Source organism: Grus americana, chromosome 1, assembly GCF_028858705.1.
Source record: "Grus americana isolate bGruAme1 chromosome 1, bGruAme1.mat, whole genome shotgun sequence".
Lineage (NCBI taxonomy): Eukaryota > Metazoa > Chordata > Aves > Gruiformes > Gruidae > Grus > Grus americana.
The window spans coordinates 55,325,287-55,348,480 of record NC_072852.1 but is presented as its reverse complement, the minus strand read 5'-3'; the positions used below and the strand labels follow the sequence as shown (position 1 = coordinate 55,348,480).

The 23,194-nt window shown below is 44.5% G+C and overlaps 1 protein-coding gene across 2 annotated transcripts in view; it reads left to right on the top strand.

Annotated features, from left to right (window-relative positions):
- GRIN2B (glutamate ionotropic receptor NMDA type subunit 2B) overlaps positions 1–22,849 on the top strand; it is a 208,393-nt gene extending 185,544 nt beyond the window's left edge. For both annotated transcript variants that reach the window (XM_054813050.1, XM_054813051.1), the window contains exons 11-14: positions 12,106–12,266; positions 14,342–14,529; positions 16,327–16,565; positions 18,430–22,849. In XM_054813050.1, coding sequence (XP_054669025.1) covers positions 12,106–12,266; positions 14,342–14,529; positions 16,327–16,565; positions 18,430–20,337 — 2,496 coding nt within the window. In that variant the 3' untranslated portion in view covers positions 20,338–22,849. The remainder of the gene's footprint in view (positions 1–12,105; positions 12,267–14,341; positions 14,530–16,326; positions 16,566–18,429) is intronic.
- Positions 22,850–23,194: the final 345 nt, after the last annotated feature.

The window sequence follows — 23,194 nt, the reverse complement described above, 5'->3', positions numbered from 1 at the left end:
CCTTGCACGCACCACTGGGCTGCATCCATCTGGGGTCCGCGTGGGGGGCTGCTATGGCCCCGACCCCCTATGAAAGCCCTGCTGATAAGACTGCCTGTCGCAGGATACTGCAGTTAGCTCCCGGGTCTGGATTTCATCTGACTGTAATCAGGAGATATAACCCAATTTCCAATAACGGGAGAGCTTCAGACACATTAGAGAAACAAGTGCCTGCGGTATTTCAGTCTAACGAAGGCAATAAATACAGGAAAGATTATATAAAATGAACTAATGTGTGAAATAATCTAATAGCTATACATAATTTCCATTCATGTACAGTAGTAATAGAATAAAAGCAAATGTGGACAGCCAGCAGGGCATTTAAATAAAATAATTTAGAATGCAGTAGGTTAATAATAATAAAAAAAAATAGTATCCATGCCTATAAATTAGTTGGAAATGCCAAAGAAGCTAATAAAGTATCAAAATGGTAATTTTGTAATTGACATAAAAAGGAGAGAAATGGATTTCTGCATGCATGCAAATTAATATAGATTGCTCAAATTTCACATGTATTTGACTTATTTGCTTTTTAAGATGTTAATGAAATGTTGAGACAAAGGACCTGCTTCTATGTAGCATAGGTAGCTATTTTTTTTCAATAGATATGCTTTTTTGCCAAAAAATTAAGTTTTGGAGTTAAACCTGGCCAACATTTTTACTGAAAAAAAATATGTGGGGAGAGCATAAGAAGGCAGAGGGAAATTCTGATATTTGCCAAAGTAGCTCATTTTAGTATACTTGAAACAAAATACTTTGTTTGATATTTCTGACATGTATTTTTGACTTGTCATTTTTCTAAAGGCACTACTCATAAAATTGACCTACATTTAAAAAAATAAAGGAAAATAAATATATTTTTTTTCTGTAACAAAGGAAAGGGACAGAAGGACATAATTGGAAGACAAAACAACACGTTATTCTGAGGTAAATGAAACATTTCAGGTTGATACAAAACAAAAGTCTCACTGAAAAATATGCAAAAAAGGATCTGCTGTATTTCTGCAGTAATAGAAGCTTGGCCATGAAACTGAAAAATGAATTATTTCCCACATTGTACTCTGCGGCACATTAAATCGAAATTATACAAGGATCCCAGATATGCAGAACACTTAAGCATGTGCTTAACTTTGCGCTCATGAGTGGTGACATTAAAGTCAATTGGCTATTATTCACATGATTGAAGTTAAATGCTTTTCTGGGCTTGCATCTTTTGTACAACAAATATCTGTTGTGGAGAAGTCTAGGAAAAATGCAGAGTGGGTGTATCTGTCAGCTAGAAATTTTCCAAGGTGACCAAAAGTGGGGGTCAGTCTTGTACCTTGTGAGGTCTGTAAGGGGAAGGTTGTCTAACCGGATGGCTTGGAGGCAGAACAAATCTTCCATGGGATTAAGCATTTAGTATCAACAGTCATTTGTGGTACTTTCACACATTTCTGCATGATAGAAAGGAAGTTTTATGTGACAGTGTCCAAAAGCAGAAAATATGCAGTCCTTTCAACAGCAGTATGATTTTTATTGTCAGAAGACCTTTGTGAAGATATGAGTTAGCTAGACAGAAGTAAGACCATGCCACTTCCAACTCTGTCCTCTTGTGATAAATCAGAACCTGATTTAAAATGTGTAGAGTCCGATGCACCTTACTTGACCAAAAAAACCCCCCAAAATAAGGAAGTCCCCAAACCTTATGTCACGGGGTAGAGTTGAATTTCTTTCCACAGTGCTTCTCTGGGGGGACATTTTCCTGTAAATAAGTTGAACTGTGTTCAGTCTTTTGCTTAAATACGGCCTTTATATATAACATTAGTGGTACCAATTAGTGCTTAATATAACAAACACTGGTTCATAGTGAAGTGTAGAAAACTCAGAGCTCTGATATTCTGAAATTTTATGCCTTAAAATCTGATTATTTCTCTGCACCTCTTTGTAAATCATCAGTTATTATAATATGAACTATTTACAAATACTACATAGTGCAGTATATATCTTTGTAATTACATATTATGCTAAAGTCTTCATATTAATAAATAACTATTAAAATAGCTACAGCATATCATATGTTAGTAATAGATGTTTCTAACTGGTGACTTACATTTATTGGGTACATAAATATGATCTCAGATAATTTTTTACAGTAGTAGTTGGGTACATTTATTGTAAATTTAGTCATTCTGCACTCTTTGGATTGGCACGATTTTTATGCTGAGATCCTTGGAACAAACCTCTGTGCCTGTGTGCTAAAAAGTGATTCAGTAGTTTTAAGACTATAAATGTTTAAAGTCAGTGGGTTTTCAAGCATGCTTTTTCTCCCCCCGCTTCAGTCCTACTTTCTTTGTCATTCTCCATCGTTTTTTTTTAAGCTCAGCGCTGCGTAGCGCAGAGTGGTGAGGAGGCTGTGATATGCTTTAGCCTTGACTCAGTCTCTCAGGATTCTCTCTTTTCTGTTGATCTGGAGGGATTTAACGGCAGTAAAAACTTGTAATGGGACTCCTCAGGATTAGCGCCAGTTAAAATGCAGTTTAGTTGGGAACTTAGGCAGGTAAGTTACAAGGCGAGAGGATACTGATACTCAGAGTCAGACTGTAGGCTTAATTCATCCTTGCTGGAAAAGGGAGAAACGCAGCCCCTTGGGCTTTGCTAGCAGCACAGGTGGGAGTTGCTGGATGGGGGATGTCGGCAATGGGGCTGCGGCACAGTCCTTAGCTTGCGGCTTTTGCATCTTCCCCGCTGCACCGTCCCGGCCTTTCCCAGGTTTTGGCCACCACTGACTCTTCCTTTTCATCTTGCTTTTAACTGGGTCTTGGAGCTAACTCTTTGGAGGCTCTGGGCAAATTTGGTCGCTTTCGTGCTAATTGTTTGGCAGTCTGGAAAAAGCCGTCTTCGGAGAGTTACATAAGGGGGGGGAGGGAGGGGGGAGCAAAGGATTGTCCTGCTTCTCGCGTCAGTGCAAGTCAGTGGAGAGAGAAGCAATGAATATTTTTATTTATTATTTATACGGTGCCATAAAAGTACTTGGCACTCTGCAGTCAAATAAAAGACAATGGCCCTGCCACCAGGATTTGGCAGCCTGAGAGATGAGAGCTGGCCTCCTTCATCTGAACGATCAGGGCTGAATTGCTGGTGGGGAGGAGATGGGAGGATGAGACCTACAAGATTTAAAAAAAAATACAACAGCCCCCTGCCCTTTTATTGCTTATGGCTAGTGACCGTGACATTTGAAGTTATATGTTACATATACTTGATAAATATTTGGCCGGTTGTACCTTCCCAGGCATTTTTACTTAACCTGGTGGAAAGGAGGCCTGCTTCTTCCAGGCCTTTGGCTGTTCAAGGTCAAACTTCCCCTGAGTCTTGGTGGCCCAGCAGGCTTGCTTGCTTCAGGTGTACCTGCTCCAGAGCCCCAGGACTCACAAGGAAGTGATAGGGCTTTCATTCCTCTGCTGTCGTCCGCTTGCAGACAGGGGGAAGCTTTCTGCAGAAGGCTAAAGGAAGGAATTATATCCCACCTCTGGAGCGGTGCTGGGATGCCCCAGCTGCCCTGCCTCGAGTGCCCTGCTTTTTGCTTTGCCTCCCTGCCTACAGAGGTGCTTAAGAAATTGCACTAATGTGATGACTAGGCTTTTCTAATTACTTGGATGAAAATTCTGGCCCCAGTGAAGACTTTGGGAGGTTTGCTAGACTTGCACAAGGCTTCACCCTACTGCCCAGTGGTTGGTACCCACATACAAGGTGCTGAAGCAGGTTGGCTGCTATTAGTGCTCAGAAGATAAGAGGCTGTGACCTGGCTTTCTTAGTGAAAATGGATGAAAAATGGAATTGCTCCCCCACCAAACTACATATTCTGAATTTCTCTCAGAGTGTTTCATAATTTGTTAACCAGCTGTCTCATGTGCAAACAAAGCAGATTTCTAACTCCTCTGTACTTAGCTGCCACCTCTCCTCTCAAGGTCTTTTTCATCAGTTAATTTTCTCCCTCTGAATGAACGTCTGTTAATGATATTAACATGAGTGTACTAACCGGCATCTTTCTGCCTCATTAATTTCTGTTTTGTGCTTGCCTGGGATTATTCAGTAGGTGCATTTTGCCCCATTGCGTTTAGCTTCCAAGGAAGCCGACTTCCGAGGATGGAATACCTGGCATGATCTGATACTGGGATAAACAGATGATCTCCATCCTCTACATGCATGCAAGCAAAAGTTAGTGTACTGTAGCTAAGATCCCATAGCCCACTTAATTGCAACAGATATGATTGATACCACAGCTACTAATACTAGGGCTGTGCAAGGAGCTTTTGTCTCTGACTGGTGAAGCTCAGTGATTCCACTACAGATATTGTTCTCTGGTCAAGCTTGAGGGACACCTAACAGCGTGACTGACTTGAAGCCTATAGCCTGCCAAATGTGTCCTGAGGAAGTTTTAAAGCCTTAGTGTTACCTTTTGGCTGGAGAAGCTACACAGAGTCTGTATAATGTTCACACACTTGGCAGACCCAGAAGACACCCGGTTTGTTGGTGGTGGGTGGACTCTGTCCACATGTGATGGTCTGATCCTGGACTGGCCCCATAGGCCTGGTGTGTCTGTAATGCTGAGTCAGCAGAAAGGCAGTGTGGTCTTAGCATGCACACGTAGGTCTGGCTGTGGAAGACGTGGGACCCCTGAAATGCCATCTGTTTGGGGCGATGCTGCGCTGCCCAAGGTTTGCAGACTTCTGCTCTGTGCAGAAACGGCACAGAGCAGGTCTGCACATAGCAATCCAGCTTGCAAAGAGGCTACACAATCCTACTGTGTGCATTGCTCTGGCAATAACTGCATGTGATGGCGGCTTCTTCCACCAATTGGATCTCTACTTTCATCTCAGTTATTTTACAAGGGCAACTATTTTTAAAGTTGCTATATTTGAACTCCTTTCTTTTGCTTTCACCTGCCCCTCCCTCACCTGCATTGTCCCTAGGTTGCTCTGTTCCCTTCCCTGACCCACACGTGTCCCTATTTCACCACCAGACATCCACAGATATTTTTCTTCTTGTTTGTGGGTCTGACCCACCCTATGTCTTCCTTTAAAAGTGACTTTAATCTAATTCTTTGCCAACTTTGCTGCAGTCAGCTGCACTAACTGATAACTCCTTTCTCAGACTTATCTAGAGGAATTCATGGGTGAAAGCACTATGCAAAGCAAGACCAGAGAATTTGAAACATCACTGGGTATTGAATAATAAGATAAACCACAAAGTCAAATTCTGAGGGAGCACAAGCTATTTTTATGCCCTCCCAAAACTAACATATTGGGTTTGATGCTGTTCATTCCTTTTTATTTTTTGTTTGTTTGTTTGTTTATGAATCAAGGCATGTATTATTTGACTGGTGAAGACAAGAAACTAGATTTTTGCCACTGCAATTTTAGGATTGATTTCTGCAGCTGGGCCCAAAAATCAGGAAGATTTGATGTGGCAACTGGATTCTGAGCTGTGAGGAGTCCCATCCACTGCAGAGGAGGTGAAGGGTGATATTGTGAGGGAATGCAGAAGAAGAGAGGAAATCTGAGCTAGGGTAAAAGGAGGATCTGAAAACTTGTAGTCACTAGGAAATGTCTGTGAGTTCCACCTTGGGAGTAAAAATTGTCTGTAATGTCAAAACTAGGTGACTGTGCAGAGGGGAGAGGGATGCTTTAGAAATGAAGCTTGAGAAGTGTCTGTACAAGAGATTCATGACTAATAGAGCAGCACAGTGTCTTTAGTCTGCTCTCCTCACAGATTATTGTACCAGTGCTATGATTTAGGTTTGCAGTATGATTTTCTGCCTACGCTGTTGGGCTGGCACACTCCTAGCTGGGATGCTGTTGTAACAACGTAAAAGTGCCGTGCACCAACATACCAATACAGCAGGCTCCACGCTGGGAATCTGTAGAGCACCCCCCTGTACCAGGACAGGTGATGGGGCACAGTTGTGTGATGTGCCTATGTGCATGATCAAGCTGGATAAAGAAAAGAATACAGGAAAAGCCCTGAAGATAGTGCTGGCAGTGATGATTGACATTCCAGAAACAAACTGGTCACCACCTGAATGCAGATCAGGACAGAGTTACAGCTTTGAAGAACTTGCAAGCTGCAGATGACAAGACTAAAGGACAGAGGGAAAAGGATATAACACAGACAGGCACTGAGGAGAGTAATAATGAGCATTAACTCTCACTAGCAATGCTTTTATTGTCTTGCTGCGAGTTTTTTAGTGTAATGTTCTCTCAGCATCTTGGGGTCCTGATCAGATTGTTCTTGATACAGTGGACGTGGAGAGCATGTCCACCAACCAAAGGCAAGTCAAGGAAAAACTTACTGGATACAGCCAAAGGAGAGCAGCAAGAATGGTTGGAGGTCTAGATAATACATCTTGTCTAGGAGAGACCCACCTGAGAGGGAGGGACAGAGAAGACATCTTCTCAGGGCCAGATCCAGGTTTGTGATTCTGTAGCATTGTTCATGGCGCAGCTTGGGGGACAAAAATTACGTATTTTGGGAGTATGAAAGGAACAAGCCTCCTGTCTTTGAGAGTCACCCATTAGCTATGAAGGAGTTAATTTTCTGGCTGAAACAGAGGGTACAGAACCAAGGTAGCTGGGGCCAGACATGTTGCTGTGGACATGCATAGTCTATCAAGACTTAAGCATAGAGCTACTTTGGAGTTAGACCTGAAAACCACTAACTCAAGTTCTGGATGAAGCTCCTGTGCAAACAGCCTGACTGGATTTTCAGGCAATGAAGAAAGGTGCAAGCTGACTGCAGTGACATGCAGCTGAACCAGTGCAAGAGGGGATGATCAAGGATGTTTAGGCAATGGAGAGAGGTTGTGCTAAAATTATGCACTCGAGAATGGAATTTGCTTTTCTAGCCTGATGTCACTAAAACTTACATTGCAGCTCACTAATAAATGCCATCTTTTTAGAGATATTTGGGCTATGCCACAACAGATATCTGCTGGTTGTACAACTGCCAAAAGAGCAAGCAGAGTGCTGCTTATAGATGCCTGTGCAAAAAGGTTGTGACTGATGCCCTGATGGGCAGGTTCAAGAGAATGGTGGGGACTTTGGGCTGTCTGCTACCCGCAGTGGTTGGCTCCCTGTACTTTTGGTGCGAGAAGCTGTCCCAAGGGCCAAATGGTCCAGTGGCTAGATTCAGTTGTGCAAATGTAGATGCCTAGAGCCACTTTAGGTGCGCCGAAGTGTCCAAAATACCCTCAGGAGGCTGGCAAATATGACACAGGGGCTACGAGAGACTTGCTTCCAGGGTGAAAGTCCCTGGGGCATCTCAAATTGGCACTTAACACTTGGGCAAATGAACTGAACCCAAAGTATCTAGCTAGAATTGGACCCAAGCTCTTTTGGACTTGCAGCTAACAGGAGCTGAACCTGGGTTCCTTATTTTGGTGGGTCAGAGCTATGGTAGAAAATTTAAACTGAGGATTTGGGCCTTATGAAGTGAAAGGAGCCCTCCTAAAGAAGCTGTGTACGGGTAAGACTCTACACACATACAAGTACACACATTCACACCAAGTTTTGCCAGCTCATTATGTTATCCAGCAGGGGATTATTTTTTTTTAAAAGCAGTGTAAAAGTAGATCGACTGATAAAAAAGAGCCTTTTTGTGAGAGCTTGCTGAGTTTGGGAAACTGCTTTCAATGCTATTGGCAAACACTTTACAGTGTAAACAGGGCCTACATAAGGCAGATAAATAAGTGCAGATGCGCTTTTCTGTAGGAACCATTTGGTGATAGACAATATATTGAAAAAAAAAATTCTCATCAAATTAATTGTGGCCAATTAGACATAACCCCTACCCCTCATCCCTGAATCCTCTCCAATCGTGGCTGCCTGAATGGGAAGAGCTCATATCACCTGTTTCATTATGCAGATTGATATTCGAACATCTGAGAACAATGCTGCTTTCTGCACGGCACGGCTCCAAATTGCTAATGAAACAGCTCTGCCAGACAAGTCACTTAAACCCGCTCTCGCTGCTGCTGCCGACAGCTCTCATGGCGAGTTGCGGGGGGGGGGAGAGGGAAAGGGGCTCTCCACTCTGAATGTGCTAATAGCCCCCGGCCTGTGTGTTTATCGCTCTCCAGAGCAGGAAGATTTCTGCTCTCTGACTCTGAGAGGTTACTTTCCCAAAGCCACGGTCTGATCTGGACTTAATGCTTCTTGATTTCCATTTCTGGAGTGAGGGGGTTGAAGAAGCAGGCAGCCGCTGGGCTCTGAACACAGGCATCTCATGTCCCAAAGCCACCCGAGCCTTTCAGGCAAGCTTGGTGTCTGCTTCCCACCCCCATCTCTGGCACCCACCTCCTCCCCCAATTTGATATGAAGCCAGCTCCATAAGGGATCTTCTCTCATATGTGAGAGGATGTCACATCATCTTGGGTACAGGGGGAGCATCTCGCTACCAAGTCCCCATGGTGGGTGAGCAGGTGGGGTACACCTCCGCTGGGGGCTCTTTGGGTGCAGAGGGCTGCAGCTGAGCCCTGCAGGTTCCCTCCCAGGCAGTCACCCCTTGAGGCAGGTAGAGCTGGGCAGCAGGACAGGGCTCCTGCTGCAGGGACAGGTGAGGTGGGGCTGCTAAGAGCTTGTACAGCCCAGTTTGCTGCTCCCTGCGACTCTCAGCGGCTGGGTTTGCTCAGCAACTGCTGCAGTTGCTTATCTTACCCTCCCCTGTTATCACCATATTTTTTTGTCAGATCCTCACAGGGTTCCTCTTTGCTGATGCCTGGGGTAGAGTAGTTGTGACTTAGGGCTCTGGCAGGAGAAACATTTACATGAAATTATGGGAGAGCTCTCTCATTAATTTAAATTCTGACCCTTTCTGTCAATATCTGCGGTTAATTCCTTTGTCAGTATTTACTGAGGCATTGAGATTACCTCTGCACAGGCTGCCTCCGTGTAATGGCCCCTGCACTGTGTCTCAGCTCCTGTCTCATGTCTCTCAGACTCCTTCTAGACCAGCCTGCCAAAGAGCCCTGCTTCCCTGGACCTGACAGTTCTGATCCAGGCCTACTCTCCCAGCCCTTGGGAGAAGCCAAAGAAGAGCCTTTTCCTTACTGAACTCTTTGACAATAGTGTCAATTAATTTTCCTCATTATGGATCTTCCCCAGATCCTCCACACAGGTTCCTCCACCATGTTGCCAGGAGAGGACACACTCCTTCCCCATCTGTCCCATATGTTTTCTGGGAAGGCTTGTGTGTCTTCTTGGTCCTTCAGTATGAGCTGTGTGGGGCAGAAGTGAGCTCAGAAAAATGCAGCATTTTTTGGCTCTGAAGAGCTCTTTGGAGATCCCTCCATCCCTGGACTCAGCTGTACCCACCTACTGCAAACATGGGCATTTTTCAGCTGCCATCTCCTGCCAGAAAGCTGCACTCATGTACCATATTACTTCTCAAATGTGGAGGAGTTAGCTGCTTATCTCTGGCTCCATGGACTGTGGAGTCAGCTGGACATCAATTGCTTTCAGCTTTGCAAACACCAACCCAGGTGGCTGGGGATGTGTATTCCTCTTAGGCATTCAAGCTAAAGATCTCTGGTGTGGGTTCCATATGGATCTTTTCAGACTGTTTCCTGTCTCGTCGTCCACCAGGCTATGGTTGTAGTGTGTGTGCATGTGGGTGTGTGGAGAATAATTTGCATTTTCAGATCTATTCTGGCTGAGGAATGAGCAGGGTGTGAGGAATGGTGAGTGAATGCACAGTATGTGGTTTTCTAGAAGCCATTAGCCTGGCTTCCTTCTCTAGAAACATGATTTTCCAGTTGCCGAAAACAGTCATTTCCATCAAGGTGAATGTTTTAAATTTACTTATTGATTGCTGAGGAGGTTAAAAATTAAATATGGAGTCTTTCACCTCTGGCTGCTAAAATGGGCCCTGGAAAACAGGGGGAACAAAGGATAGTTCAGAGGTGGGATCGTTTCCCTTATCACAGCCCCGCCTGACTCTATAATCCTTCTTACTCCAGTTCATAGACGCAGTGATGGAAGCAGAAAAACTAGAGATTGTATCGTGGGGAATGGAGGGTGAAGTTATAAAATGGACATTAGATGGGGACCTCTTTTTCTCTTAACACTCTCTGAGCCCAGAGAGAGGCTCTCATAGCTGCTGCCCCTCCAAAGGGCATGCTGAAGCTGAGCTCACACCAGTGTTGGTTGGGCCTGCCTGCTGCATGCCCTGCTGGCTTTACTCTGCCGGAGGGCTCTGTGGGGATGGGGGGTGCCCCATCTGCACGCTAGGGTTCTGCAGCCGCTGGGGAAGCAAGTTGCCCACTTTGAAAACTCCTGGTTTGGCATGTCAGAGGAGAGACGGTGTTCCTTTGCAGCCGGTATGGGAATGCTCTTCTTGTGATGGGTCCCCTAAGCTGCTGCTATGATCAGCTTGGTTAAAAAGAATAATTTTAAGCATGTTGCAGTGTTTTTTCTCCCGTCAAAGTTTGCTTTCACTACAGGTTTTGATAGGTATGAGTTTGTCTTCATCCCTAGGAAGTGTGACAAGGTTCCAAGAGGCATCTTACTGCCTGTTATATGCTATGCTTTTTTGTTTATGTGCCAACCTGTGTTTCAAAAAACAGACCTGATGTTTCCTATTGGCTTAAAGCAGTAGGATATGCGTTCTCTCTCACACGCTCATGTATGTACATACAAGCCAGCCCATTTCACCATCCAAACTGGAGAGATGATTCCTTGCACAGCCCGATGAGTTGACTGGTACACAGAAACAGGAGGTTTGAACAGTGCCTTCACCTATCCACAGACACAGCTCCTGGTTGGCCTTATTGCTGAGATATGGTGAATGAGATAAACTGCTTTAATGGCTTTGGCCTCCCCAGCTGAGCTGACCAGGTTCCAGACTGGCTTTGAGCAGAATTCAAGAACAAGGCCCATCTGCATGTTTTTAAAGCTCTAGCTATAGACCGTAGCCACATTTCCACATTTCCACCATAGAAGGTGGCAGTATATGACTACATATTTTCATGTACCATGTAAACTGTTGCTGTTAAATGGATTTGACCTGACCATTAGCATGGCCTTAGCCTGCTTCTCAGGATCATCCAAATCTACAGTCACAGTTGGGAGTCAAGAATTAGCACCAGGCAAGTTATTGCTTGATGTATTAAGAGAAAAGGGGGCTTCCCTCCATCTGACCTACCTTTGCATCTTTTTCTGTACTGCTTATTCAGTTCCTGGCTTGCAATTCTGTACTCCTTCCTGTCTGCTGGTTCTAGGGGTTTTAAGCAGTCTTGATAATTGACAGTTTAAATTTTACTGCTCATAAAACCCCAGAGAGCATTGATTATGACTTGAGTTAAGCAAGTGGCATATAAAATCTCACAGCCTTGCAGCCATAGAGGAATGTTATGATGAATATATTTTTGGGAGCAGCAAAAGGTTTGGAGTACTCTGCCAGCTCTGTTCTGGGCATCAAATGTTACTAGTGACTTGCAACCACTAATAGCATTTCATTTGGGACATTTGCCCAAAAGTTTGAAAGCTGATCATTCGTTTGGTGAAGTGGGCGCGAGGTGTTCTGAGAGGCATCATCATTAATTACTTTTCTACTTCAGTCAGAATCAGGAAGTGGAAAGGCATCCACAGAGCTGAAAAAGATACTTCTTAGAAACTAAATTACACTTTGTGGATAAAATGCACATAGATTTTATTGAAAATCTTTCCTTGACTGTGTTCCAAAGCAGCTGTTACCTTTTCCCTTTCCTTTTTCCTTTTTCCTTTTTTATTTCTCCTTTTTCATTTTTCCTTTTATCTAACCTCCTTTTAATCTTGGATCACTGGCTATTCTATGCGCTTAATCCAGAGTGAACAAAAAGACCAGGTTGCTCAGATTCACTATTTCATTCTTAGGCACTAACAGGAGATGTTTGTGTTTGAAAACAGCGAAATGTAGTAACTTCTCGATAATGTTTTCCACCTGACAGTAAAATAGAATCAGAACTTCCTTCCAAGGAGAATGTGTTCTGCTATTCAAATGACTGTTTCTTGCTGAAAGATTGTGACAAATACTCTTTTTCTGTCTCTCCAGTTCCAGAAACCCAATGACTTTTCTCCCCCTTTCCGCTTTGGGACAGTTCCCAATGGCAGCACAGAAAGGAACATTCGCAACAACTACCCTGAAATGCACAGCTACATGGTGAAGTTCAATCAGAGGGGGGTGGATGATGCACTGTTCTCGCTGAAGACTGGGTGAGGCTTTCTTCTTCCATGCTTACTCACCACAGAAACCTGACTTCTTTGCATGATTGTCTGGAAATTTTTTTTGTGGGGTTTGGAAAATGATCTTCCATTATCATTCCATGGTTAAAAGTATAGCAAGACCACACACAGCACAGGAGAATAATTTTGTGGTTCTCTTAGCCAGGATGAAATCTGTATAAGAGTTTCTAATTTTGCTGTGTTTATAAGACTATTTGGAAAAAAAAAAAAAAAAAAGGTCTTCTGTATCCTTGTGTATATTAGTCCCAAAGACCTTGCTTCAGCAAGCTCTTTCATGCTGATGGGTCCTTATGCATATGCAGGAAAAACTGTGGACAAAGGTTTATGCAGAGCGTTTGCATTGTCATCTGGAAATTCCTTTATTTTCCCTCCTCCTGTCTGTAAAAGTTTATGTTAATCAGGAAGCTGAAACAATCCTTGTCAGATTAATCCCACCCTAGTGTATCGCTAGCTAATATAGTGTAATGGAAGGTGTGCTTGAAGCAAATAGTTGGAAGTAGCCCTTCTCTCTGGAATATTTTAGTATCAAAGGCTGAACGAAATGATGTTTGCATAATAAGGAATAACAGGGAAGCATTTCCTTGGGTAATTTGGGAAATGTGGGGAAAATCATTAGCAAATAGTATGTTTAAGAATTCATCCTATTTTAATAGCAGTGAATCTGTAAAGGAGCTAACTTAAAACCCCATTTTGCAAGCCTTTGTCCTTTATAATTAAGGACCTCCTCCCAGAGTTGACCATTTTGGCTGTCAGAGCCCAGCCCCAGTGAAAAAAAACATTCTTGCTTACACTTATGTTGCACTCTTATGAGAAAGTTCATTCCAAAGCGCAAATGAAGATGTTCAGCCAATTTAATTACTAGATTGACTAAATATTCCTAAACCTGTTTGCCAGGTTCAGAGGCACACAGCCCATTATAAATGATTGTACCATTGTTGGATGCCATCCTGGGAAGGTACATTTGCCAGGATAGTCATCATCCAGGAAATAAATATGCTCTGTCCTGGAAATATATGGATGAAATAGAGCTCATCACTTGTGGTAGATACCATCCTGGCTTCATATCCACCCTTGGACAGGGTTCCCCACAGATACACACTTGACTGAGATAATCACCATACTGGAAATATATGTGCAGGAGGTGGATTGAAAAGATAGCGTGGGTGTGAGAATGTGCAAGGTGGAAGGTCTTTGGTCTTTTATTGGAAAGTGCTTCGTTTCAGATCTAGTGGGAGGATTTACTCATCGGCTGTCTTCGGTTATGTGGAAGATGCAGCCCCCTGAGACTGCCCCCCCCCCCCCAAATCAATTTGTTGCAGTGAGAGGAAGGCTCTCATCATTCTGTTGTGCTGTCTACCCATCCCATCCCATAATGGGGATTTCTCTGTGTTGAAACAGAATTTTTCTTGTGGTTTTCAGCTAAGCACTCTTTACCAAAGAGCTACTCAGCATAGTAAACTGTAAAGCTGTTATCGTGGCCACTTGACATGAGTAAAGATCCAGTAGTGCTTTTCAGTGTAACTGAGGAGTTAAACCTGATGTCCTGACTATATTTAATTTGCAAAAAAAATACATTTTGGTCAGCTAAGTCATGCCAGCAGTTTGAATCAGAGATAATCTTTTCCTTATTTCAACCCCTTCTTTGTGATCTAATATTGATAGATTTTATGAAGCATTTTAGGTTCCTTTGAGATGAAAGGCAGTACAGAAATATAAGCTATTCTTAGGACTACAGATCCCCTTGACTTCCTCTTCATTCATTTTGTTTTCCAGTATGCTTGTATTCCAAATTTTCTTTCAGATCAGAAATGATGATTATCAAAGAGTCAGGAATAAATAGACAGTCCTCATATATAATCTAGCTTCATCTGTAAACAGGTCCTAGGCTCAGATTTTAGTTAACTCTGATGAAGGTGAAGATGCAACCTATTGTACTCTGTCTGAAAGAGGTTCATTTCTGCCTTAATTACCTGAGAACACTTTTGAACTCATACAGATTCTATCTTTTCTGTACTATGCCCCTCTTGTTTCTTGCACCTGTGCAGGAAGTTGGATGCTTTCATTTATGATGCAGCAGTGCTAAACTACATGGCTGGCAGAGATGAAGGCTGCAAGCTGGTGACCATTGGGAGTGGGAAAGTGTTTGCCTCCACTGGCTATGGCATTGCCATCCAAAAGGACTCAGGCTGGAAGCGCCAGGTTGATCTTGCCATTCTACAGCTTTTTGGAGATGGTAAGTGACAAGAAAAAGAGAAGTTGGAGTTTTCCTAAGAAATACCAAGTATGTTAGAAATAGAAGTTCCTAGCTCTGGGGCTTCAGATTTGAGCTGAGAATAGAAAATTATTAACAAGGATTTGTTAGAGGCATTACACCAAAAATGTGAGGATGTCACTTGTTTTATGTTGTTGGTGCAGGGTAGCAGTATCATCAAAGCAATGTCAAAAGCACTATAGATTTCATAGAACCAGTTCAGATGTGTGAAAAATATCTTTTGTGAAGAACGTCTTATAAAAACAAGATTTCTGTTGTGACCTTTTCACTACCTTTGAGGTTTTGCCATGACCAAATCCACTAATTATACTGGACTTTCTGTGATCATCCCATGCTTTATAGTTCTAGATAGTATCAAGCCATGTAGACTTTACAACATTAAAGGATAAATATTTCTGGATGAAAGAGTTAACTCAGATTTCCCAAAACCTCAAAAAAACCAAGGAAGGACTTGAGACTCCAAAGCATATTTTGGAGTGAGTTTTTAATCAGAACATTATGGTTACCTGGTTCATCTCATCCTTTACAGAGAGATCGCTATTATTAAAAAAATATTGTTCATGGGGTAAGGAATTCCTTATTAGCAAATATTTTCCTGGCTTTCCCTTTCCATTCCATATTACATCTTGCTGTGTCTTTTTTTTTTTTAAATAAATAAAATTCACAGGTTATTTTATTTATAAGTATTTCTTTTTTCTGAACTCTGAAAATAACATATGGTACAATAAATATGGAAGGAACATAGCTCTGATATACTTCAGCAGAAAACTGGCCACCTGACAGATAGGGTGTTCTGTCTCTTAAACACCCTAATATGTATTATTTCAGAAAAAGATGTAAGTTCTCCATAAAGCTTTAAAGACTGTGCTATGGCGCCACATAAATATACGGATTTTTTTTCCCCTGTCACTGGACTGGAGGTTGAAGATGTGAAAAAGTAACTTTCCTAACAGCATGAAAAGAATTGCTGATCTGCAAAATTAGTTTGCTTCTGAATGTCTCAGTATTTGAGGGGGGGTGGGGTGCACGCATGCGTGTGAGTGTTTATCTCTCTCCCCTCACAAAAATATCATAATGGGAGTAAGTGGGGTATGAAATTAGACTACAGAACATTTGTTCCTACCTGATACAAATTAGTAATATTTTTGATTGGTCAAAGGGCTTGGAAGTGTTGAATTTGGACAAAATTGAAGGGAAGAAAAACAGGTAAAAATGCACAAATATTTTTGGGAACATTGCACCTAGTTTTAATGAGCTATGGATATAATGGCAACAAATTAAAAGTCAAGCATTTTGATTTAAAAAAACCCCAACATTTTGAATTTTGAGCTGGAAACATACAATGTTTTCATTTAGAAGTGAGTCATTTTTGTCTGCAGTATCAGTCACTGATTTCTTCCTTCATTGGCCTAATATGAAAGTGGAAGTTTGTGAGCCCAGGTCTTTAGTCATCAGGAGGACAACTTTTTTAAGATATCACTGTAGACATTTGGCAAGTGTGATAGCTGTGTCCTGTAGTACACCTTTTTGTGGCTAATATCTGGCTGTGTAAAAATCCTGTTTCTTTCCCTGTCACAAATTCCACCTGCCCCTATGAGAAGGGCAGTCAGGATATTTCATGGATGTAATAGCTGTGGAAAAAGAGCACAGCCACTGGAAATGACCTTAGATCAGCTTTTTGCCTTCAACGTGCGCCATCTTGAGCTCTGTAACCATTGCAGGGCTGGCTAACTTGTTTCTTTCCTTCTGACTTTCCAGGGGAGATGGAGGAGCTGGAAGCACTGTGGCTCACTGGCATTTGTCACAACGAGAAGAATGAGGTTATGAGCAGCCAGCTGGATATAGATAACATGGCAGGTGTCTTCTACATGCTGGGAGCAGCCATGGCCCTCAGTCTCATCACCTTCATCTGTGAGCATCTCTTCTACTGGCAATTCCGCCACTGCTTCATGGGCGTCTGCTCCGGCAAGCCCGGTGTGGTCTTCTCCATTAGCAGGGTGAGTGTCGTTAGCTAGCGGGGAGGAACAGAGTCAGGATTTATTCAGACAGTCCTAGGTACTGGAGATGGGGAAATCCACGAAGACTGTCTACCACACAAGTGGCATAGAGTGGTGGTCTGCAGGGTAAAGGCTAGCATCTTTTCACCATTAATGTTGCAAAAGCATCTACTTTTTTTTTTGTGACATCTCTGGTCTCTGTTGGGTTATGGTCATGGAAATGGAAATTTCACATGGAAATGAAAATACAGTATAAAAAGTTAACTGTAGCTGTCTGCTCCTCTAAAGTGAGTTGTGAGGAGGCCAAATTTGGGGACAACAAGCCAAGTAATGGTGGATAACATGATTAGAAATTCAGGAGTTTTTCATTGTCCTCTATATTACTGCTGTTCAGCTGAACTTATGTTAACTGTAAGTGTGCTATCATGGACAGTCAGAAGTCCCTAACCAAAAGTCATGCCCTGAACCGTGCAGAAATCCTTCTAGAGAGGGTGACCACATGAACTTAGCAATTGCTTTATGCAAATCTGCCTTAGGGTATAATATTTACATTTTAAGCAGATTCTAGTAATTTCTGAGTCATCTTTCTACTATTATTGTAGCTAGCAGTGTCCTATTTGGAGCTTCTTTTTCTTCTTTCAAGCCGCTGGTCCCTTCTCCTGATCCATTCTGAAGTGAGGTCAAATCTTGGCATTTTTTACTTCAATGTCCAATGTAACAGAATTAACTTTGATTGTGCAAGGAGTATATAATTGCTACATAACATATTGTTGAGGAGGAATGACAAAGCCTTTGAATGTAGGGTCACAGCGTCTCTTCTATATTGTTAGTTTCTAATCTGGCTTAGTCTGGAGATGAGATTGGGGATTGTGTTTGCTGATCCTTAGCTAAGTACAAATTCTTTCATTCTGGGTTTATCTGTTAGACCTGGGCCAGCTTGGTGAAAAGTCTGAAAAGTGTTAATCATCTGTTAGCTGCTGAGAAACCATGGTAACAGGATGTGGTGGTGTCCCTTTCACAATTGACATTAATCAGCAGGCACCATTTGGAAGGCCAGGGAATAAATGAACCCCTTTCCTTCTGCTCTTAAGGGTAGCCCTTGCAAATAGTCTGTGTCATGGATGAAATGAGCTAGTGGGGAATGTGGAGGAATCAGGCACTTCTGCTGTCTGATTTGAGGTTGAATAGAGGAATTTTGCTTTCAGGGATGTCAATTTGGAGCCTGTTATCACTGTTAAATTTAACAGAATGCAATTAAAAATTCTATTGTACCTCACTCAACCAGATGCAAAAGACCTAAATACCTATTCGGCAGTCCTGCTCTTTCTCTGTTTCCTTTTCTAATCTGTACTGGTGATTAATGTAGCTAAGTTTATGACAAATTAAGCTGTTCCCTTTTTAAGATAGCTCCCATCTTGTTGATTCACTGATGTCCAAAGAATTTCAAGGGCCAAAACAGACTTTCTTTCTCTCATCCACACAGAATCATTTGTCTTGATGCTTTTCTTCCCAAGGTTATTATTTTCCCCATTTGTAATTCTGTGTTACACCTACTAGATTTGAGTAACTCTTACAGATGCAAGCAGGTATTCCTGCATCCTACAGATATGGCATGAAGCAAAGCAGAGGAAGAGGAATGGAGGGCAAGGAAAAAATGTGAGGGGCAAGAAAGAGGGGCAGAACAGCAGGGGTTGGTAAAGCCAGTCTGATCACATTTGATTTGGTTGTGCTTCATGATGGAAGGCTGACAGGCCTTGCTGTCCTACAGGAACATGCTGTTGCTGCTCAGAGGGCTTCACAGCCCAGACCCCCTTTCGTGTATTCTTTGCAGGACCACTTATCTTCCTGTTTTCTCTCATTTCAGGGTATCTACAGCTGCATCCACGGCGTGGCCATCGAGGAACGCCAGTCAGCAATGAACTCCCCCACGGCAACTATGAACAACACCCATTCCAACATCCTCCGTCTGCTTCGGACAGCCAAGAACATGGCCAACCTGTCAGGGGTCAATGGTTCACCGCAGAGTGCCCTGGACTTTATCCGCCGTGAGTCGTCGGTCTACGATATCTCCGAGCACCGCCGCAGCTTCACCCACTCAGACTGCAAGTCCTACAACAACCCCCCCTGTGAGGAGAACCTCTTTAGTGACTATATTAGTGAGGTGGAAAGGACCTTTGGCAACCTCCAGCTGAAGGACAGCAATGTGTATCAGGACCACTACCACCACCACCACCGCCCCCACAGCATTGGCAGCACCAGCTCCATTGACGGGCTCTATGACTGTGACAACCCACCCTTCAATGCCCAGTCACGGTCCATTGGGAAGAAGCCCTTGGACCTGGGGTTACCCCCTGCCAAGCACAGCCAGCTGGGTGACCTCTATGGCAAGTTCTCCTTTAAGAGTGACCGCTATGGGGGCAGCGGGGCCCATGACGACCTGATCCGTTCAGATGTGTCTGACATTTCCACTCACACGGTCACCTATGGCAACATCGAGGGCAACGCGGCCAAGCGGCGGAAGCAGCAGTACAAGGACAGCCTGAAGAAGCGCCCGGCCTCTGCCAAGTCCCGGCGGGAGTTTGACGAGATAGAGCTGGCCTACCGCCGGCGCCCACCCCGCTCGCCCGACCACAAGCGCTACTTCAGGGACAAGGAAGGGCTACGGGACTTTTACCTGGACCAGTTTCGGGCCAAGGAGAACTCGCCACACTGGGAACACGTGGACCTGACAGATATCTACAAAGAGCGGGGAGATGACTTTAAGCGTGACACGGGAGGAGGAGGTGGTGGATCCTGCACCAACAGGGCCCACCACAAGCACAGCTCGGGCGAGTTTGGTGGAGGCAATGAGCACAAGCATGGCGTTGTGAGCGGGGTCCCAGCGCCGTGGGAGAAGAACCTGACCAACCTAGACTGGGAGGACCGGTCCGGGGCTAATTTCTGCCGCGGTTGCCCTTCTAAGCTGCACAACTACACGCCATCAGTGGTGGGGCAGAACTCCACCCGCCAGGCCTGCATCCGCTGCGAGGCCTGCAAGAAAGCGGGCAACCTGTACGACATCAGTGAGGACAACTCGCTCCAAGAGCTGGACCAGCCACCTGCCCCCGTGCCCGTGGCCACCAGCGCCACCTCCTCCTCCAAATACCCTCAGAGCCCTTCCAATTCTGCCTCCAAGGTGCAGAAGAAGAACCGCAACAAGCTCCGCCGGCAGCACTCCTATGACACCTTTGTGGACCTGCAGAAGGATGACTCGGCCCTGGCCCCCCGCAGCGTGAGCCTCAAGGACAAGGGCCGCTTTTTGGAGGGGAGCCCCTACGCCCACATGTTTGAGATGCCAGCCAGTGAGACCACGTTTGCCAACAACAAGTCCTCAGTGCCCGCCACCAGCTACCACCACCACAACAACCCCGGCAGCAGCGGGGGCTACATGCTCAGCAAGTCGCTCTACCCCGACCGGGTCACCCAAAACCCTTTCATCCCCACTTTTGGGGATGACCAATGCTTGCTCCACGGCAGCAAATCTTATTTCTTCAGGCAGCCTGTGGTGGCAGGAGGGCCCAAAGCCAGGCCAGACTTCCGAGCCATTGTCACCACCAACAAGCCGGTGGTCTCAGCCCTTCATGGGGCTGTGCCAGCCCGTTTCCAGAAGGACATCTGTATAGGGAACCAGTCCAACCCCTGTGTGCCTAACAACAAAAACCCCAGGGCTTTCAATGGCTCCAGCAACGGGCATGTTTATGAGAAACTCTCCAGTATTGAGTCTGACGTTTGAGTGAGAGGGGAAGAGCGTGGGGAGGGACTGGGGGTGTATGTGGAGTGTGGGAGGGTGGGGTGGGATCAATCCCATCAGCTACTCTCCCGGGTCATCCTTAGCTTGTGGGATACTGGAGTTCTGAGTAGTGCAGCACTGGTGACAAGTGCCACCTCTTTGGTTTCCCCTCTTCCTCCTCCTCTTTCCCACCCCTCCCCTTTTATCTCTTTTTCCATGTTCTCGCTCCTCCCATTCTCCTCCATTCCTGGCCATTGCACTTTACAGTGACGTCGGAGTTGGATATCCTCGCTCGTGATTTCAGGAAGGGGAGAAAGAGGCAGGGAAGGGATGGGCTGAGGGGGAGCGGCAGTGACTCTAGCATTTCACTCTTGCTGGCTCCTGGCAGAGAAAGACATGTGGACGCACACAAGTGTGTGTGTGGCAAGAGGAGACAGCAGAAGCAGTGTAATGGACATGCAGGAAAATATGCTTGCTCAGGCAACTCTTCCTAAAACTGCCTAGAAAAGAGTAATGTTCAAGGATGTGGAGAAAGTGAAGGGGAAATAACACGACTAACTTGATGCACTTATATGTTAGCTATACTGAGGTTCTCGTTACATTATTTTGTGAAGACTATGGGGGTTTAGGGCTGAAATATATATATATTTGCGTATATGCTGAGAAATTTTACGCTAAAATTTTGAATTGTCTGCTGGGGGTGTGGGGGGAGGGAGAGAAGGCTTGTCTGCAGGTCTGGCTAGTGGTTTCACTATGGCTGTTACAGCCATTGAATCTGTGGCAGACCAGTAGGAGAGATGGAAAGGAAGTGGGGTCTGAGTTTGGGAAAGCAATCCTGCAGTCAGGGAGACTGCTGGATGATGAGACAGAGGATGCTGGTTTGCACTGGAATGAGAGGAGTTTGAGGAAAGGGTTGCAGGGTTGGTTTTTTAGCTGTGAATTGCTCATTAGTTGTGACATACTTCAAGGGTGGGAGCAGTGTATAGTATGGGTTAGCCTGTACGCGAGTATATACGATAACTTTATACTTGAAATGTCTGTGAAGAAAGCAAAATAAACCCACGATCCTATAAGGTGTCTGGATAATAAACACAGTGGAACAGAGCTAAAGAGTAGGGAAAGGTGGGGAGTTTTGTCACTGTCACTTCAGGGGACACCAAGCCTGTTTTGGCATGTCCTTTCATCAAGGAGGGCAGGGAAAAAAGGGTTTTCACCCTTCTACCCTCCCTACCCTTGAGGGGCAGGTTGGAACAAAAAGAATAGGGTGCCCTCTGCCAATGCTGGCATGGTGCTGGAGAGGAAAAAAAGTGCCATGAAAGGGTGCCTGTGGTGGCGGTGGTGCTGCTGGACTGTTTCAATGCTCCCTTGCACATATGGAAATGGGAGGAGGGTGTGCGCACCCATGGGAAATACATATGTATATTTACTATTGAATGTACAGGGGAAGTACACGGCTTGTCTTCCTCGGAAGGGGTGTGCTTGAGTAAATGCCAGAGAGCACAGAAACTTGTGCTGAGGGCTGAGGACAAGACGTGCAAGGCTGAGATGTATGTGTACATGTACGTGTGCCTCTGTGTGCGAGAGAGAGAGATACTAGCACAGGTGCAAAGCTGGAATAGCCTAGGGTTTCCCATCCCTGCAGTTGTAGTGACAGCTTTCCTGGTGCACCTAGTATCGATAAGAGTGTTTTTTTTCTTTCCATTGTATCATTTTAGATGCAAACTAAACTAAAGAGAGCAATGGTAGGAGTGAGAAGCTGAACTCCCCTTTCATATGTCTTCTATCTCCTGAGGTGGGGGTGTGGGCCAACCTCTCCCATCCTGAGAGAGGTGGCAAAGTTTCTCCTGCTTATCCTGGGTCTGTCCCAGTGTCTCGATGACCGTGGCTCACCAGGGGAAGGGTTGAGAGAGCCCTGTGCTGAGGGCATGGGGACACTGCTGGGGACTGGCTCTGAAAGGAGATGGCAGCCCCGTCTTTATGAGCCACATTTCTTGGAGCTGCAAACCACCTCTCTCACATTCCTCACCTCACCCTGGTTGATTTTGTCTTATCTTTCTCTTTTTAAGCCAACAGAAGGCCTTTTATTTATTTATTTACCTATTTATTTTATTTATTTTTTAAAGCTGGGGTGGGGGGAGGGTGGGATTTGCCTGTAAAGTCAAAGAGTGTGAGGAGAGGGTGGGCAGGGTTGGTGAGGGGAATATTTTCTTATATTTCACTGAGGAAATTGAGGAGGGAAGAGGGGGAGAGTCTTTGTAATGCCACCCCTTAGTCTTCGGGGTAAGGGAACTTCTTATTCTTTCCCTCTTCTCTCATTACAAGGACAACAAGGAAAAGAAAAAAAAAAAAAAGGAAACCAAACAAATTAACAGAGCGATCTGCAATCCAGAACACACAGCAGCTTGTCAGACGCCTCTGACAGCAGCCACCGAAAAGGCGTTCCTTTAATTTGTAAATATTTCTTTTTTATTGCGTTTTTGTATAAATTGGTGTTTCTCTTCTCGTGAATATTCAGGTCGTGGGGTGGGAGGGAGGGGAAGTTTGTTTCTGTTCTGTTTGTTTTCTACGACTTTTCAGGCTGCGTTTTTGGAAGCGGTTTACGCGGGTCGAGGCCGTATGAATGAGGAAAAAAAAAAAAAAGAGAGAGAGAGAGAGAAACCCATGTGTGTTGTGTTTGCCCGAGTCCCCCCGTATTGCCCTGTCACCTTTATCTTCATGAATGGAAGACGCCGGAACGTCACTTCAAGCCTTGCCAGCAGGGTTTCATGTTTTGATGGGAACACCCCCAATTCCTTTTTGCATATAAACTCTCTGTACCAGCATCTCTCTGTGGAGTTCGGGCCTCAAGGCACTACCCTGT